The sequence below is a fragment of the Siphateles boraxobius genome, unplaced genomic scaffold, assembly GCF_051911475.1.
Source record: "Siphateles boraxobius isolate OS27281-9 unplaced genomic scaffold, OSU_SipBor_1 99, whole genome shotgun sequence".
NCBI classification, from domain to species: Eukaryota; Metazoa; Chordata; class Actinopteri; order Cypriniformes; family Leuciscidae; genus Siphateles; species Siphateles boraxobius.
This window is the reverse complement of record NW_027509229.1, coordinates 2,740,001-2,757,045: the sequence shown is the minus strand read 5'-3', so window position 1 is coordinate 2,757,045 and position 17,045 is coordinate 2,740,001. Positions and strand designations below refer to the sequence as shown.

Here is a 17,045-nt window from a genome sequence, read left to right as displayed (position 1 = left end):
AGCACAACAAGTAGCATCAATCTACATGACACAATTTAATTGATTAATATTACACTTTTACTTAAAGCTCACTTTAAAACACCATCGAGTATTTGTATCATATTCTGGTCGCGGTTTAAAATGGTTTCAAGTCAAATTTTTTTTAAAAATATGTTATATTTAGCATTTTATATGAAGCTATATGCTATCCTTACCTAGCATGCACAGGGAATGTGAAGGTGACGTCATGCCGTGTTGCATTATGGGTTCGCCACCATGTTTACAGGATCGCGCCCTATCCCGCTGTATTTGAATTTGTGTGTTGGAGGCTGTGTTTGGATTTTCTTTGGAAATTTCAATAAACGTCGATATGGTTGGTCAGTGCTTCTTAATCAAGAACTGCCATAGCAGGGCACGCGATCGTTCAGGGAGGAAACTAAACAACGGAATACGTTTTTTTCAGCTTTCCTTCTTGGAAAAACAACAAGGGAAGCAGGTCGAGGAGCTGACGAGAAGAGCCGGATCGCGTCGGTTGCCGCAATCAGGAGGAAAAACTTTATTTAGTTACTGTCCTCCACTGCATACTACGTTTGTTAAAAGTTGTTCAAAGCAAGAGGTTGTGTATTGTACACTCACCTAAAGGATTATTAGGAACACATTATTTCTCATTAATGCAATTATCGAATCAACCAATCACATGCAAGTTGCTTCAATGCATTTAGGGGTGTGGTCCTGGTCAAGACAATCTCCTGAACTCCAAACTGAATGTCAGAATGGGAAAGAAAGGTGATTTAAGCAATTTTGAGCGTGGCATGGTTGTTGGTGCCAGACGGGCCGGTCTGAGTATTTCACAATCTGCTCAGTTACTGGGATTTTCACGCACAACCATTTCTAGGGTTACAAAGAATGGTGTGAAAAGGGAAAAACATCCAGTATGCGGCAGTCCTGTGGGCGAAAATGCCTTGTTGATGCTAGAGGTCAGAGGAGAATGGGCCGACTGATTCAAGCTGATAGAAGAGCAACTTTGACTGAAATAACCACTCGTTACAACCGAGGAATGCAGCAAAGCATTTGTGAAGCCACAACATGCACAACCTTGAGGCGGATGGGCTACAACAGCAGAAGACCCCACCGGGTACCACTCATCTCCACTACAAATAGGAAAAAGAGGCTACAATTTGCAACATTATGTACATTGGTAATCAACTTAGCATAGGCTACTAAAACGAACACCAAACTAAATAAAATGTATCAACGTTGTTTATCGTGGACAGTTTGTCCAAATAAAGTTTTTTGGCAGTGGCATTTAGTTTCTCCCGGTTGGGTCCCTTCTCTTTTTCTTTCAACTTCTCCAATTTTACCTCGTTTTAGCCAAACACACCCACTATTATACCAAAGGTAAACAGAGATCATGCCTGTAAACATGGCGCCCACGTCCCATAATGCAACACTGCGTGACGTACCTTCACATTCCCTATACTGTAAACATTCTTTATTCATATGAAAATACCCCAAATCGCACAAATATCACAAACAAACCACACATATTAAAAACGTGCATTTATTATCTTTTTGTTTCAGGTGAAGAGATGTTACTTTAGCTTTGTTACAACAGAGGTTAGAATGAGGAAGTAAACAGGACCGCGTCATGCAGAAGGGCAGGATTATGGTCACATTGCATCACGTGAGATGATTGACAGCTGTACAGCGAATGAGCGAGCGCTGAGATCATAACTGACTCAAATCAGGAAGAGGAGACAGAGCTGGCTATGTTTGCTGTTTGAGCTCTTCAGATCGCATAATTCAGTGGAACATGAATAGAAATGTTATTCTGTATTTTACAAACATGTGATAATTAATCATTATTTCTCCAAATATGCACACCGTTGGACTAATAGCCCTGGCGGATGCTGTATATTGCATGTATGTGAACACAAATAAACCGGAGAGGACGTGAATGACTGCTTTATAAATGATGATTTCTATTCAAAATAACGAACGTTACAGATTAATTATTTTGCACTCCTGGCATAAATTAAGAAATTAATGTCACTGCAAACCAGTTTTATTATAAACAGTGGTCAAATATCGAAGCTGGAGTCTTCAATCTTTCTAATGATGCTCAGTTGTTCCACATTGAGTAAGAGTGTGATGTTTTAACAAGTAATGAATGTTCAATCTGGGGCCGTCAGCGATGCAGTGCTTGGAAATGGGATCTAGACTATTGATACCTGCTGATATAGTTAATTGCTACACGCAGGCGCAGAGTGCACATGCTAGTTTGGAGTTGGCTGTCGTCTGTGCTTTGTGTTTAAGCGCAGCTTTCTGGTCCAGACGCAGCCGATGCGAGGCAACAGCAACGTTGGCTTTCGTCCCCACTAGTTCTTTGAAGTCGGCTTGGTGTGACCCAGGCTTAAAATGGAGGCATGCAGATTTCCAAGGGGGTAATCCATCAGCCGGAAACTGAAGCGTGGCACTGACAGCGAATAACTTTACATCTGAGGCATCCAAAGACTTCATTTGTCCATTATTTATTTCTAAAGAAATACGACAATGTATAAAAGGCTCCATTACTTTGTATCCTGCGTTATCTTACGTTGTATCGACCCGTAGAAGCCGTTTTTGTAAAAATAGGCTAACGATTTCGTCATAACCACGCGATTCTCTGTCGCACAGTAGAGAAATTACCGTATAGAAGCTCACAGCAATCTTTTACTGTCTGTGAGGCAATCGGGGGGACATAGAGGCATGAAGTCAAGGAGAAGCCCATAGATAGAGAGTCCATAAAAGCAACGGGACAAAATATTTCAACAACGTTTTTGAGGAATTGGAAATAATTCGGTATGTGGCACAGCTAGTAGAAGATTTAAAGCTGTCAGACAGGCTCACATCACATGTCCGTGGTCAAGCTCAGTTTGAGCCTGCAGTCGCTCAGCCATCAGGAAGTGAGTGCTTTCTTTTACTGTCTATGCAGATTTCACACACAAATTTGTTCATATGCACGGTTAGTGAATGAAACTTTTTGACACGGTTAGTTAATTAGGTTTTTTGACCAAATATAAGTTTGATAAAAAGTATGTATCAAGATACCACCAAATACATAATTCTGTATCAAGAAGTGTGAAGCTGCACTAGAGGAATAACTGCTAAAAGTTCGACTAAGTAAATGCAGTCTTTCTGAATGAGGTTTAAAGTCCAGATGGGAAGGTACTTACAATCCGGAGGGATCTGAATGTATCCCTGTGTTTGTAGCACACTGAGGAAGAGGAGCAGCAGATGAAGATGTGTCCTGTTCTGCCCTCTTCTTCCTGCCGGCTGACGCTGTGCGGGAGGCATCGTGCATCAAACCAGCAGCCGATGCATGAAAACACACACGTGGGTCCCGACACACTCCACCAGAGTAACACACAGACTGAGAGAAGGCTGGAGATCAGGGTCACGTCTGACGGCACACTTCTTCTGTATATAGACACAAACACATGGAGAAAATCAACCCTGACCCATCAGTTCCAGAATGGACAATAGAGGAATAAAAACAGCAAAAAGAAAAGAACAAAAAAGAACCGATTACAGAACAATACCCACAACTGAGGTGCCCGTGAGCAAGACACTAACCTCCGAGTGTGTTCATGGTGTGTGTGGGTGTGTGTTTAGCACTCACTGCTGTGTGTGTGCACTTGGATGAATGAAATACCGAGAACAGATTCTGAGTATGGGACACAGGGCCTGAAGTTAACTTTTTTGACCACCAGCCACGGTGGCATTTAAAAATCCACCTGCCACAGTAACTTTTTACCAGCCATTTTTTTTTTTTGCCTGATAAAGGTGAAAAATAGAAATCACACAAACATTGTTCTTTAACTTGAAAGAATACACATTTAAGTGCTGTCAAGTTATTAACGAAATCATTATAAGTAATAATAACTCTTAAAGGGTAAGTTCGGTGTTTTAAAAGTAAAGTCCTGTTTTAAGATCGTTTCTGATTAAATCGAACGGTTAAGATTAAAATTTGGACACATACTGCTGTCCCGAGAATTTTAGGTTTTTGTGTTAGCAATATTTTTCCAACGTCCATCAACATAATGTGTAACCAAATTATTACATTATTCTGCAGAGGAATGTTTGATAAAGTCACTTTGAATTAAGGGTCTGAATATCTCTCAGACACACACACACACACACACACACACACACACACACACACACACACACACACACACACACACACACACACACACACACACACACAATATAATCAGCTTTGTGTTTCAAGTGATAAAGATCCTAAAGGATGTAAAAACATGCTCATGTACAATCAGTGTGTATACATATGTATATATATATATATATATATATATATATATATATATATATATATATATATATATATATATATATATATGTGTGTGTGTGTGTGTGTGTGTGTGTGTGTGTGTGTGTGTGTGTGTGACGGGTGATATATTTATTTATTTATTAATTTCACTTAAAATATCTCCCTTTGTTATGATCATTTGTTATATTTCTTTAATTATTTTGAATTCTGGAAATTATTCTTTAATATTTTATTTAATTTATTCTTCTAATATTGATTTCTATTAATTGATATGTCATGTTTGTATGGTCATTTAGCAGTATTGCAAAGAGTATAGAAGAACAAGAGGCGAAACTCTGATGCTTTTTTGGAAACAGCCACTAGGTGGCGCTTCGGTTTACTTTACACATTTATTACTATTATTAGTTACCAACTCCACAAGGCCTGAAATATATTTTTTACGTTTTAATCCCCTGGATCATGCTACAAACATGATGATCTTATAGAATATGATGGACAGTGGCTGTGTTTTTTTGTTTACATAGTCTTGATATAACGGTCACTAATATAAGATAGTACTGCAAAAAAAAATAACAACAACAACAACTACAACAACAACAGTTGAATCTAAAGCTATTCTATCGCTGTTATATATATTTATTGTCCAACATTCCGAATTATCTGATATAGCATGTCCTTTACTTAACTGTTATATGTTGGTATTAATTCAGTGTTTGTAATGCTAATACTAAAGGTTTTGTGGAAAAAAGTAGAAAACTTGTCTAAGTCTGTGAAATAAACTGTTAAAAGGGATTTGATGATCACTAGTCTAGTGATTGTACTTTATTCTGTGTTGTCATCATTCAGTTTGGATTTTATCTTTAATGTACTTTTAAAAAAAAATTACAAAGCAGCTGATATTACAATAGCGACAGCAAAAAGCTAGTGGATAGTGAGGGAAGTCCGGCTCTTTTCAAAGAATCGGCTTTTAGAGCGGCTCGTTTGCGAACGACACATCAACACTAGTGATGGCAAAATGAGGCTTCCTGAACCACTGAGACCTCGCAGCCCATTGCTTCACCCAAAGGTTCATTACTCGAAGCTTCATTCAGCATTGCTCACTAGTGACACCTAGCTACTGTGCAAAGAAGTAGCAGACAAATTAATTAATTCTGGACCAATGACCTGAGCAGACTTATGATGTCCATATAAAGCCACTAAGTTACCCACCCCGTTCTGTTTCATTTATTTATTTTCTTCTCACTGTTAATGTCTGTAACCTTTCATTTGCAATAATAAAAAGACCTGAGCAGACATTTGTCCATTGCCTGGGTATGAAATAATTATGTAGCCTATCTTTCTCTGTCTAAATTTACTTGTGCAGAGACAACTGTCACACACACAGTTAATTAATTATTCATAAATTGTTTGGATAGTGAACAACAAAAGTGACACTGTGTTGAGTGCAGTGCTTATGGTGGAGGGAGTGTAATAAAGTAAACTGCAACAGAACAGTCTGGGGTGGGAAAAAGTTAGGAATTGTTTCCGGGGGGTTTTGTGCAGTGAACTGTTACTAGTGTTAGTGCAGTGTTGTGATTATGGGACTGGGATATAGAGGAGCAAACTGCAACACTGCAGTTCGGGGTGGGTGAAGGAAGGATTACAATAGACTTTTATTGAGAAACAGAATTTTTTCAAGTGTGTTGGGGTTTAGATGATTCCTCTTCTTAGACAAAACCTCTCCAGCCTTGGAAAATATCCTTTCACAAGGAACAGAGGATGCAGAGGAACATAAAAATGCCAGTGCCAGTTGGTATAAATGAGGATACTGATGGTTCTGTTGAGCCCAGACAGGGGAGGATCTCCTCTTTCTAGCGGCTCCATTACCAGGAGAAAGGAAGAGTCGCAAAAAGCAAACAAATCCAAAAGGGCGATCCAAAACAAAAAGCAGCCCAGATCCAAAAATCCAAATAATCTTATCTCATTAATATAACAAGACTATAATATAGCTGTAATGATATCAGTTTATATTTTTTGTAATGATATCAGTTTATGTTGTTTCCTGAGAAAACCACTAGAGGTCACTGTGTGTTAAGTGATGGGTTGTAAGATGACGGGAGAAAAAGGAAACAATCCGACATGGAAAAAACAGGGAGATGCTTGTAGTTACTGCACTGCAGATTGTTTAATAAAGAAATAATTAAACAAAACATGGTACCAGGAGTGAAATCATCCGAAGACTACCTGTTGTGAAAGCGTCAAGATGGATACTTTGAGACCACCGGAGAATTTGAAGCTCACAGGCAATGTTGATTGCAACTGGCGCAGTTTCAGGCGGCAATTTGAGCTATACATGGCAGCCATCGGAATGGACACGAAGCCAGAAGCACGTAAGGTTGCTCTATTGTTGACGATTGCTGGTCCACAGGCTATTGAAGTGTATAACACCTTCGTCTTTACTGAGGATGAGGATAAAAACAAGCTTGCGATGTGCTAGATAAATTTACTGCTCACTGTTCACCGAAGAAGAATGAAACGTATGAAAGATATATATTTCGTTCACGTGTGCAACAACCGCTTGAAACTTTTGATAACTTCCTAACTGACCTGAGGCTCAAAGCGAAGAAATGCAATTTTGATCAGCTGACTGACTCGATGATACGAGATCAGATTGTGTTTGGCATAAGTGATGCGAAAGTAAGACAACGCTTACTGAGAGAAACAGAGCTCACGTTGCATGAATCAATCAAAATTTGTCAAGCCAGTGAACTTGCTCAGCTGCATGTGAAAACATTTTGTGAAATGATGCCGAAAAGCGTGTCTACGAGCTCAGATGCTGTAATCGGTGCAGTGTCATTCAAAGGAAAGCGATACATGTCTAAAGCTGTAAAACAGACGGATGATGTGCACAATTGCAAACGTTGTGGTACAGAACATCAACCTAAGCAATGTCCAGCTTTCGGAAAGCACTGTGTGAAGTGTAATGGTAAAAATCATTTTGCAAAACAATGCTTCTCCAAAGGGAAAATGAGACAAAAAGAGAGATCTGTCAAGATGATAGAGGAAACTAACCTCAGCGATACCTTCTTCGTCGGCATGGTTAATTGCCAAGAAACACAGGATTCTGAAAAAACTGAAAAGTTAACAGAGCATGTACAAAATCAAGAGGGTGCTGACAGAAGTGACAAATGGAGAACACCGCTAGAGATCAATGGAACTCTGGTTGTTTTCAAGCTTGACACTGGTGCAAAAGCAAATCTAATCAGCATGACAGACATCAAAAGGATGAAAGAAAAACCTAAAGTAAGGAAAAAGTCGATACTTCTCAAAGACTATAATGGACAAATCATTGACTCTCTTGGCGTATGTAAACTGAAAGTAACGGTGAAAGAGAAAGTGCACCACCTGCTGTTCTCTGTTGTGGGTGAAGGGCTAGAATCTCCGCTAGGTGACAAAGCATGTGAAAACCTGAATCTTGTCAAAAGGGTGTATCACATCAACCAAGACTGCTCAGTGGTGAGTACAAGTGATTCTGTGGATGACATAATGGAAAATTTTACAGACGTCTTCAAAGGGTTTGGTGTTTTCCTTATGTTTACAAGATCCAGTTGAAAGAAAATGCGCATCCTGTAGTGCATTCTGCTCGTCGAGTTCCTGCACCTCTCAAAGATCGTCTAAAAAAAGAGCTAGACAGGATGATCACACTTGGGGTAATCAAAAGAGTCGAAGAGCCAACAGACTGGGTGAATTCCATGGTGTGTGTGAAAAAAAAGAATGGAGAGTTAAGAGTATGCATGGATCCAAAAGATCTAAATGATAATATAAGGCGTGAACACTTTCAGATACCGAAACGTGAAGAAATAATGAGTGAAATGTCAGGTGCCAAATACTTTACAAAGCTTGATGCTTCACAAGGATTTTGGCAAATACGTCTGGACGAGGACAGTTCAAAGTACTGCACCTTCAATACTCCATTTGGTAGATATTCGTTCCTCAGACTACCTTTTGGAATTGTCTCTGCATCAGAAATATTTCATCGAGCGACGGAGAATATCATCGAAGGGCTTGAAGGAGTCAGAGTATATATTGATGACATCATCATTTGGGGATCTTCACTGCAAGAGCACAATAGAAGACTGACTGACGTGTTGCAGAAAATAAAAGTGAGTGGATTGAAGCTCAACAAAAACAAATGTCAGTTTGGAGTGCAAGAACTGGTGTTTCTTGGAGATAAGCTATCAAATCAAGGAATACAGCCAGACAGCGAGAAGATCAAGGCCATAATTGAAATGGAAAGTCCCACTGACAAAAAAGGTGTACAACGAGTAATGGGCATGGTGAATTACATCGGAAAGTTCATTCCGAATCTTTCTGCAAGAACATCACACATACGGCAACTCTTACAAAAGACATCAGACTTTAAGTGGACAGACGAACATGAGATTGAGTGGCAGCAGTTGAAAGTAACATTGACATCCGCACCTGTACTGCAATTCTTTGATCCCACAAAGAAAACTGAAGTGTCCACTGATGCATCAAAAAATGGTCTTGGTGCTGTTCTATTGCAAGCTGATGATGAGGTTTGGAAGCCAGTAGCATATGCGAGTAGATCCATGACTGATTCTGAGTGCAGATATGCACAAATTGAAAAAGAGTGTTTGGGATTAGTTTTTGGGATGGAAAAGTTTCATAGCTATGTGTATGGTCTTCCTACTTTCGTGGCAGAAATAGATCATCGTCCATTGATTGCAATAGTGAAGAAGAATCTGACGGAGATGACACCAAGGATTCAAAGGCTGATGATGAAGTTGCAAAGGTATGATTTTGAGTTGGTGTACATGCCTGGCAAATACCTGGTGATGGCAGATACACTTTCGAGAGCACCGACAGGAAATTGTGTGAGTACAACAGAAGATGATGTAGAGATACATGTCAACATGGTTCGTACTGCGTTTCCTGTATCAGATGAAAAGTCAAAGCTGATAGCACAAGAAACCAGAAAAGATCCTGAACTGCAAGCTGTTGTTGACAACATGCATAATGGATGGCCAATGGGTGAATCTTCAAAATATCGTGAAGTCAGGGGTGATCTGAGCGTAGTGGATGGAATGCTTTTGAAACAAAACAGAATTGTAATTCCACAAAGTTTAAGGCAAGACATGTTAAGCAGGATTCATGTGTAAAGTGTAAAAGGAGAGCAAGAGACACAGTCTTCTGGCCTGGGATGAACAAAGACATTGAGAATCTGGCGAAAAGGTGTGAAAATGTCAGAAATTCAGAAGCAAGCAGATCAAAGAACCAATGATGATACCAGACTTCCCAACATTAGCCTGGGACAAAGTTGGAATGGATCTCTTCCATCTGAAAGGTAATAATTATTTAGTGATAATTGATTATTACTCAAATTACCCTGAACTAGCCTTACTTTCTAACATGTCCACAAGGTGTGTGATAACACATGCAAAATCAATTTTTGCGAGACATGGAATACCACAAACTGTCATGAGTGACAATGGTCCATGCTTTAGTAGCAAAGAGTGGCAAGATTTCTCAGTGCAATATGACTTCAAACATGTTACCTCGAGTCCAGAATATGCCCAATCAAATGGCAAGGCTGAGAAAGGTGTTCATATTCTCAAGCAACTGCTGAAGAAAGCTGCAGATAGTGAGTCTGATCCGTACCTCGCTTTGCTCAACTACAGAACATCTCCAATGGAATGTGGTATGGCTCCAGCTGAAATTCTGATGAACCGAAAACTTCGTACTACATTGCCATGTTGTTCACAGCAAAGAAAACATGTGAAGTTAAAACAGAAGTTTAACCAACTGAAAGAAAAGCAGAAGTTCTATTATGACAGAGCTGCAAAACATTTGCAACCATTGATGATGGATGATGTTGTAAGAATCAGAAATTATGAGAACTGGAGCAAGAAAGCTGTGGTCATGCAAGAAGTAGCTCCGAGATCTTTTCAGGTGAAAACAAATGATGGACAAATTCTCCGAAGAAACAGACTTGATTTGTTGAAGACTGAGAAAGAGTCACAAGTCTTGAATCAAAGCAATCCTGAATCTGAGTCGACTGCATTGTCTGCAAGTGATGAATGTGACACTAATTCAAACACAGACAGTCAAACATCAAACAGTCATACAGTTAAACTTAGAAGATCTGCAAGACAAATTAGAAAACCTGAGAGACTGGATTTGTGAGAAATTGCTCAAAGTTATAGCAATGAAAAAGTAATTTTGTTTTAGTGTAACAATATACCATTAGTTTGATAGGTGTATACAAATTTTGAGTTAAGATGTTGTACTGAATGCAAATTTGGACATATAGGAAAACATTATTTTACTGTTTAATGTTTTCTTTAAAGAAAGGGGGATGTAATGATATCAGTTCCCTTTCAAGGGAACTCGAGCTGCGTCAAGCTGTGGGAACGCCCCTGCGTTGTGCGTAATGAAGCACGTATGGAATCAGTCCAATGGAGAGACGGAACGTCATAGGCGGGTGACGTCATCGACCTGGAAACTATAAAGCACCCCCAAAACACAAGCGCGACAGCTTCTATGCCTTCAGTAAGCGCTATATGTGAATCTGTCTCAAGTGTTTTTGTCTGTCACTCAGCAGGAGTTTCACTATTTCAAAAAAACTATATATATATATATATGTTATATTGAGAGACAATGGCGAGGGAACAACAATTTAAGAAGTGTGTTCCTCCCTGCTCGCGCTATTTAACGGGCGGGGATACACACAGCTTATGTGTTGTTTGTTTGGGAGTGCAGCATGCCCAGTCAGCTCTCGAGGGGGCTTTTTGTGAGCATTGCGAGCGTTTGCCTCTTAGAACGCTCCGCTCCCGCCGATCACTCTTTGAGCGAACTGAGGCCCCAGTACTGCAACTATCCAGTTCTGAGGATCTGGATGTTGTTAGTCTGGATGCGGGAGATGTCGATGATTCGCCATCTCGCTCTCCCGAAAGTGAGGAGCTTATGGAGGTGCTCACTCGTGCTGTTTCTAAGTTAAGCATCGAGTGGCCAGCAGTTAGGCAGGAGTCTAGAGAAAAATCTAAATTAGATGAAAGATTTTTGCCTTCCCGTTCTCAACCTCCACGCCGGTGCTTGCCCTTCTTCCCTGATCTCCACACAGAGGTTTCGAGATCATGGAAAAAGCCGGTCTCTTATCGTGTTTTTAGCCCTCAAACGTCCACTTATTCAAACATTGTGGGGGCAAAATCTCATGGTTATGGGGCGATGCCCAAAGCAGAAGAGGCGCTTGCTAGTCATCTTTCTGCTGAAGCTGCATCTTCTTTTAAAGCACCACTTTTACCCTCTAAGCCTCTTAGAAGTACATCAGCTTTAGTGGGTAAGGCGTATTCGGCGGCCGGTCAAGCCTCGGCGTGCCTGTACACGATGTCCATCTTGCAGGCATACCAGGCTGACTTATTAAAGGATGTGAGTGACACTCAAGAGGTCAGCACTGACGTAGTTCGCGAACTGCGTCAGGCTGCAGATTTATCTCTGCGCGCCACCAAGGAGTCGGCCAAGCTAATGGGCCGTACTTTGGCAGCCCTGGTGGCCGCAGAGAGGCATCTATGGTTAAATCTCTCTGGCATGAAAGAAAAAGACAAAGCTTTTCTTTTGGACGCTCCGCTCTCTCCTCATGGTCTTTTTGGTGATTCTGTCAATACTGTCAAAAAATAGATTTCAGGAAGAGAAGAAACAGTCGGCAGCGTTTCAGAAATTTATGCCTCTTAAAATTCATGTCCCCGGTACTGCTGGGCGGTAGCAGTCCAGGCCGTCAGTCAGCTCCTCACATAGGGCGCAACAGAAGCAGAGTGTCAAACAGTGGGACCAGACGCGGCACTCTCAGCCGAAGTCTTCTGGCAAAACTGATCTGAGGACAGTTATTATGGCCAAGAAGGCTTCGGGCAAAGAAGAAGTCCTGACGCCACCCACATTACACGGTGCCCGCTCTTCTTCGGTGCCCTCAGGGGCCCGTTCTGCCAACCCCGCCTTCATGCCGGGACACAGACGGTCTCAGCGAGCGCTTTCCCGAGGGGCGCTCGCCCCCTCTGAGGAGGGTCTCAGAGCAGTTAAGCCAGTCATTCCCTGCCGGTGCGCCGTTACAGGGCGCTGTGTTTGCTGCTCAAGCTACACCAGAGGCCAGTCTCGAGAGACTGGTACCCTTAGTAGTATTTCTGGCAGAGAGTGGAAAAGCCTTCCAAAAATATCTCAGTGGGTTCTGCACACAGTAAAAAAGGGTTGTGCTATCCAATTCAGGTGTCGTCCACCAAAATTCAGAGGGGTTCTGCCCACAGTGTTGGGCCCCGAGCAGGCTCTGGTAATGGAACAAGAGGTGAAAGCGCTCCTTCAAAAGGAGGCTATAGAACGGGTTCCTACTCCCAGTTTGGAGTCAGGTTTTTACAGCCGATATTTCATCGTTCCAAAGAAGGATGGGGGGTTGCGTCCAATTTTAGATCTGCGCCTGTTGAATCGCTCGGTAGGGAAGCTAAAATTCAAGATGCTCACTATCAAGCAGATCGTGTCACAAATCAGATCCGAGGACTGGTTTGTCACGATAGATCTGAAGGACGCGTACTTCCATATTTCCATCCTTCCACAACACAGGAAGTTCCTGAGGTTCGCCTTCGGGGGCGAGGCGTACCAGTACAAGGTTCTTCCATTTGGCCTAGCTTTATCTCCCTGCACTTTCACGAAATGCATGGATGCAGCTTTAGTGCCCCTGAGGTTTCAGGGCATTCGTATCCTCAATTACATCGACGATTGGTTGATTTTAGCTCAAACAGAGCAGATGGCGGTTCAGCATCGAGATGTGGTTCTCGCTCATATAAGAAAGTTGGGGTTGAGGCTGAACGCAAAGAAAAGTGTATTATCTCCTTCTCAGAAGACCACTTTTCTGGGCGTCGTTTGGGATTCGGTCTCGATGCGGGCGCAACTTTCTCCGACCCGCATCGCTTCGATTCTTTCAGCTATGAAACAAGTAAAGCTAGGCCAGCTACTCACTGTAAAACAGTTTCAGAGACTGTTGGGTCTGATGGCAGCAGCGTCCAACGTTATACCTTGCGACCTGTTGTACATGAGACCACTGCAGTGGTGGCTCCGGACCAAGGGATTCTCCCAGAGGGGAAATCCCCTCCGCACGATCAAAGTCACGCGGCGCTGCCTTCGTGCTCTGGTCATGTGGAAAGAAACCTGGTTCCTATCCAAAGGGCCTGTGTTGGGGGCTCTTTGTCGTCGCGTAACGCTAACGACGGATGCTTCCCTCACAGGGTGGGGGGCGGTCATGAGTGGTCGTCCAGCCCAAGGTCTGTGGCAGGACCATCATCTATCATGGCATATAAATTGTCTAGAGATGTTGGCGGTGTTCCAAGCTTTGAAACACTTCCTAGCAGACCTCAGAGGTCATCATGTGCTAGTTCAGTCAGACAACATGTCGGTGGTCTCGTATATAAATCATCAGGGGGGCCTGCGGTCACGTCCACTTTACAAGTTGGCCCGTCAGATCCTCCTGTGGTCCCAGGGGAAGTTACGGTCTCTGAGAGCTATGTATCTTCCTGGTTATTTGAATGTGGTAGCAGACTCCCTGTCGAGGCAGGGGCCGAGGCCGGGGGAATGGAGGCTCCACCCCGAGGTGGTGGAGCTCCTTTGGTTGAGTTTCGGTCGCGCCGAGGTGGACCTATTCGCTTCCAAGGAGACAACGCACTGTCATCTGTGGTTCTCCATCAGTCAGCCAGCCCCTCTGGGGTTGGACGCTCTGGTACAGCCGTGGCCGAGGTCACGTCTGTATGCTTTTCCCCCGGTTGCTCTGCTACCAGGAGTTCTGGAGAGGGTTCACCGGGACGGGGTCAGCCTACTTCTAGTAGCCCCGTTCTGGCCGGCCCGAGTATGGTTCGCGGACCTAATATCTCTTCTGGACGGCTCTCCCTTGGAGATTCCGATCAGGAGGGATCTACTCTCTCAGGAGGGCGGTACGATATTTCACCCCCGCCCAGAGTTGTGGAAACTGTGGGCTTGGCCTCTGAGGGGGCCCAGCTCATAGAATCTGGTCTCTCAACTGAGGTTGTTGAGACCATCCTTCACTCCAGAGCTCCGTCCACGAGGAAGTTATATGCCCTGAAGTGGAAACTTTTCACTTCTTGGTGTGCAGAACACCGGCAGGACCCAGTTAACGGCCCAGTGGGTGCAGTGCTGGAGTTTCTGCAGGATCGTTTCTCTGCAGGGTTATCCCCCTCCACACTAAAGGTGTATGTGGCGGCACTAGCTGCTTACCATGTCCCTTTCAGTGGAGTTTCTCTTGGGAGACACCCACTTTTAACTCGCTTCCTTCGTGGCACTTTGAGGCTGAGGCCTGCAGTTCGAATGAGGGTGCCGACTTGGAATTTGGCCATTGTACTAGAGGGCCTTTCTTTGGCCCCCTTTGAACCTATTGAGGAAGTTTCTGAGAAATTTCTCACTTATAAAACTCTTTTTCTGCTTGCAATTTCCTCACTTAAGAGAATCGGAGATTTGCAGGCTCTGTCGGTTGCACCCTCGTGCCTGGAGTTTTCGCCTGGTATGGTTAAGGCTTTTTTATACCCTAGACCAGGTTATGTCCCTAAGGTCCCTACTAATGCTGTTAGACCTACAGTGCTGCAGGCTTTCTGTCCTCCTCCTTTTGTGTCATCAGATCAGGAGAAACTTAACCTTCTCTGCCCGGTTAGGGCGTTAGACACTTACGTCCACAGAGCTGCCCTGTGGAGGAAATCAGAACAGTTATTTGTGTGCTTTGGACCACCCAGGAAAGGGTGTCCTGCGTCTAAACAGAGAATGAGCAAGTGGGTGGTTGAGGCCATCTCACTTGCTTATGAGTCGGCTGGTCAGCCTTAACCTTTGGCTGTACGGGCCCACTCTACTAGGAGTATGGCTGCTTCTAAAGCATTGTTGTCAGGAGTATCGCTAAGTGATGTTTGTGATGCGGCTGGGTGGTCCTCACCGCATACATTTGTTAAGTTCTATGAATTGGACTTAGGTTCCACTCCTGGGGCACAGGTGCTCTCGTCCTCTGTGCGCTAGTTCCCACATGACGGTCATTTGCTCCTATGGCGACGTGGGTATTAGCGTTCCCACAGCGTTTGACGCAGCTCGAGTTCCCTTGAAAGGTGCCCCAAACCGAGACGTTTATGTTGTTTGTAATGATATCAGTTTATGTTGTTTCCTGAGAAAACCACTAGAGGTCACTGTGTGTTAAGTGATGGGTTGTAAGATGACGGGAGAAAAAGGAAACAATCCGACATGGAAAAAACTAGGAGATGCTTGTAGTTACTGCACTGCAGATTGTTTAATAAAGAAAGAATTAAACAAAACCATAGCTACTATAATTAATAATAATAATATACATATTCTAACCTGATATTATATAATAATATACAGCCCTAACACATATATGACTCAATAATGACAATAACAATGATAGTTCCTTGACTCTGACACTACTACTGCTTCTACTACTCCTAACAACACCCACAAGGTGGCGCGAGTTTCGAACCCCCTTTATCCGTAGCGACACTCTGACCGAACCGATGACGTATCCACACAAACCGAGGCCTCGTTTGTCATTAGTCACGTCATTTTGACGTTAACAACACAAGCCTCGAATCGCGGCTTCATCTGGCACGCCCATTTTTTCTCGACACAAGCTCCGACACCTCGGTTCAAATGTCACATCAACACTAGTGGACTGCCGAGTCGCTTTCACCCCAAAATGGCGGAAGCGTAGCGCTGCTGCTGGCGCTGGTGTTGCAATGGAAAGTTCTATTGGCTTTCACTTCTTGTCAATATACGTTCTTTGGTGTTGTTAAATATTTTGCAGAGATGGGGGACTCGAGTCACATGACTTGACTCGAGTCAGACTCGAGTCGCAAATTTAAGGACTTGAGACTTGCTTGACTAAATTAAGAAAATGACTCGACTTGACTTTGACTTGAGATCCAATGACTTGAGACTTGACTTGACTTGAACTGTATGACTCGAGAATGACTTGATATACATTAATCATCGCAACATCAATTGATGAACAAAATGAAAGCAACGGAACCATTGACGTCAGTCATCAGATTCTGCGCGATCGCGTGACACTGCACAAGCCCAGAAAAAACATACATTGCGGTGAGCGCGCCAAATACAAAAACATCTCCCAGCATCGTTTCTTTTTGGATATAAACACTAGAAATTGACTATATTCATACAAGAAGATTTGCTGTACGCATAATAACTGGCAAGGGATATCGGACGACCATCACAACCTCGAACAGTCGAACTTCATTCACCACGTCTAAAAGTAAGCTATGGCTTGTTTAACCTGTTTGTTATAGTTAATTTGACTATCTTTAAATCGAGAATATTGTTCATGCCTTTATACACAATTTTGTTTTCAAATGTAGCTTAATGTTGTCAATATTCAAATGATAATTAATGATGTCATATGTTTTGTATTTGCCACATTTCTTTTTAAATCATGCTTTAAAGCCAAATATGTCGTTCTTTCCAATGACAAAAAACAACATAGAAAATTGTTAATGTTTTGTCGTGTTTTATGTTTCTCTTAAAGCAGGGTTAGATGTTATCAGGGGTTACATCTATTAGATGTTATCAAAATGCCAGCAGAATTAATATTGCACCCAAAATTCAAAATGTGGTGAAAAAAATGCCCTAGTATTATTTTCATAATTATAACATATGATATAAAAAAATATTTCCA

The 17,045-nt window shown here is 42.5% G+C and overlaps 1 protein-coding gene across 1 annotated transcript in view; it reads right to left on the bottom strand.

Annotated features, from left to right (window-relative positions):
* The window catches only part of l1camb (L1 cell adhesion molecule, paralog b), a 252,651-nt gene that overhangs the window by 98,062 nt on the left and 137,544 nt on the right, over positions 1 to 17,045 (bottom strand). Inside the window, exon 3 of the mRNA XM_077225092.1 lies at positions 3,195 to 3,438. Coding sequence (XP_077081207.1) covers positions 3,195 to 3,315 — 121 coding nt within the window. The 5' untranslated portion in view covers positions 3,316 to 3,438. The remainder of the gene's footprint in view (positions 1 to 3,194; positions 3,439 to 17,045) is intronic.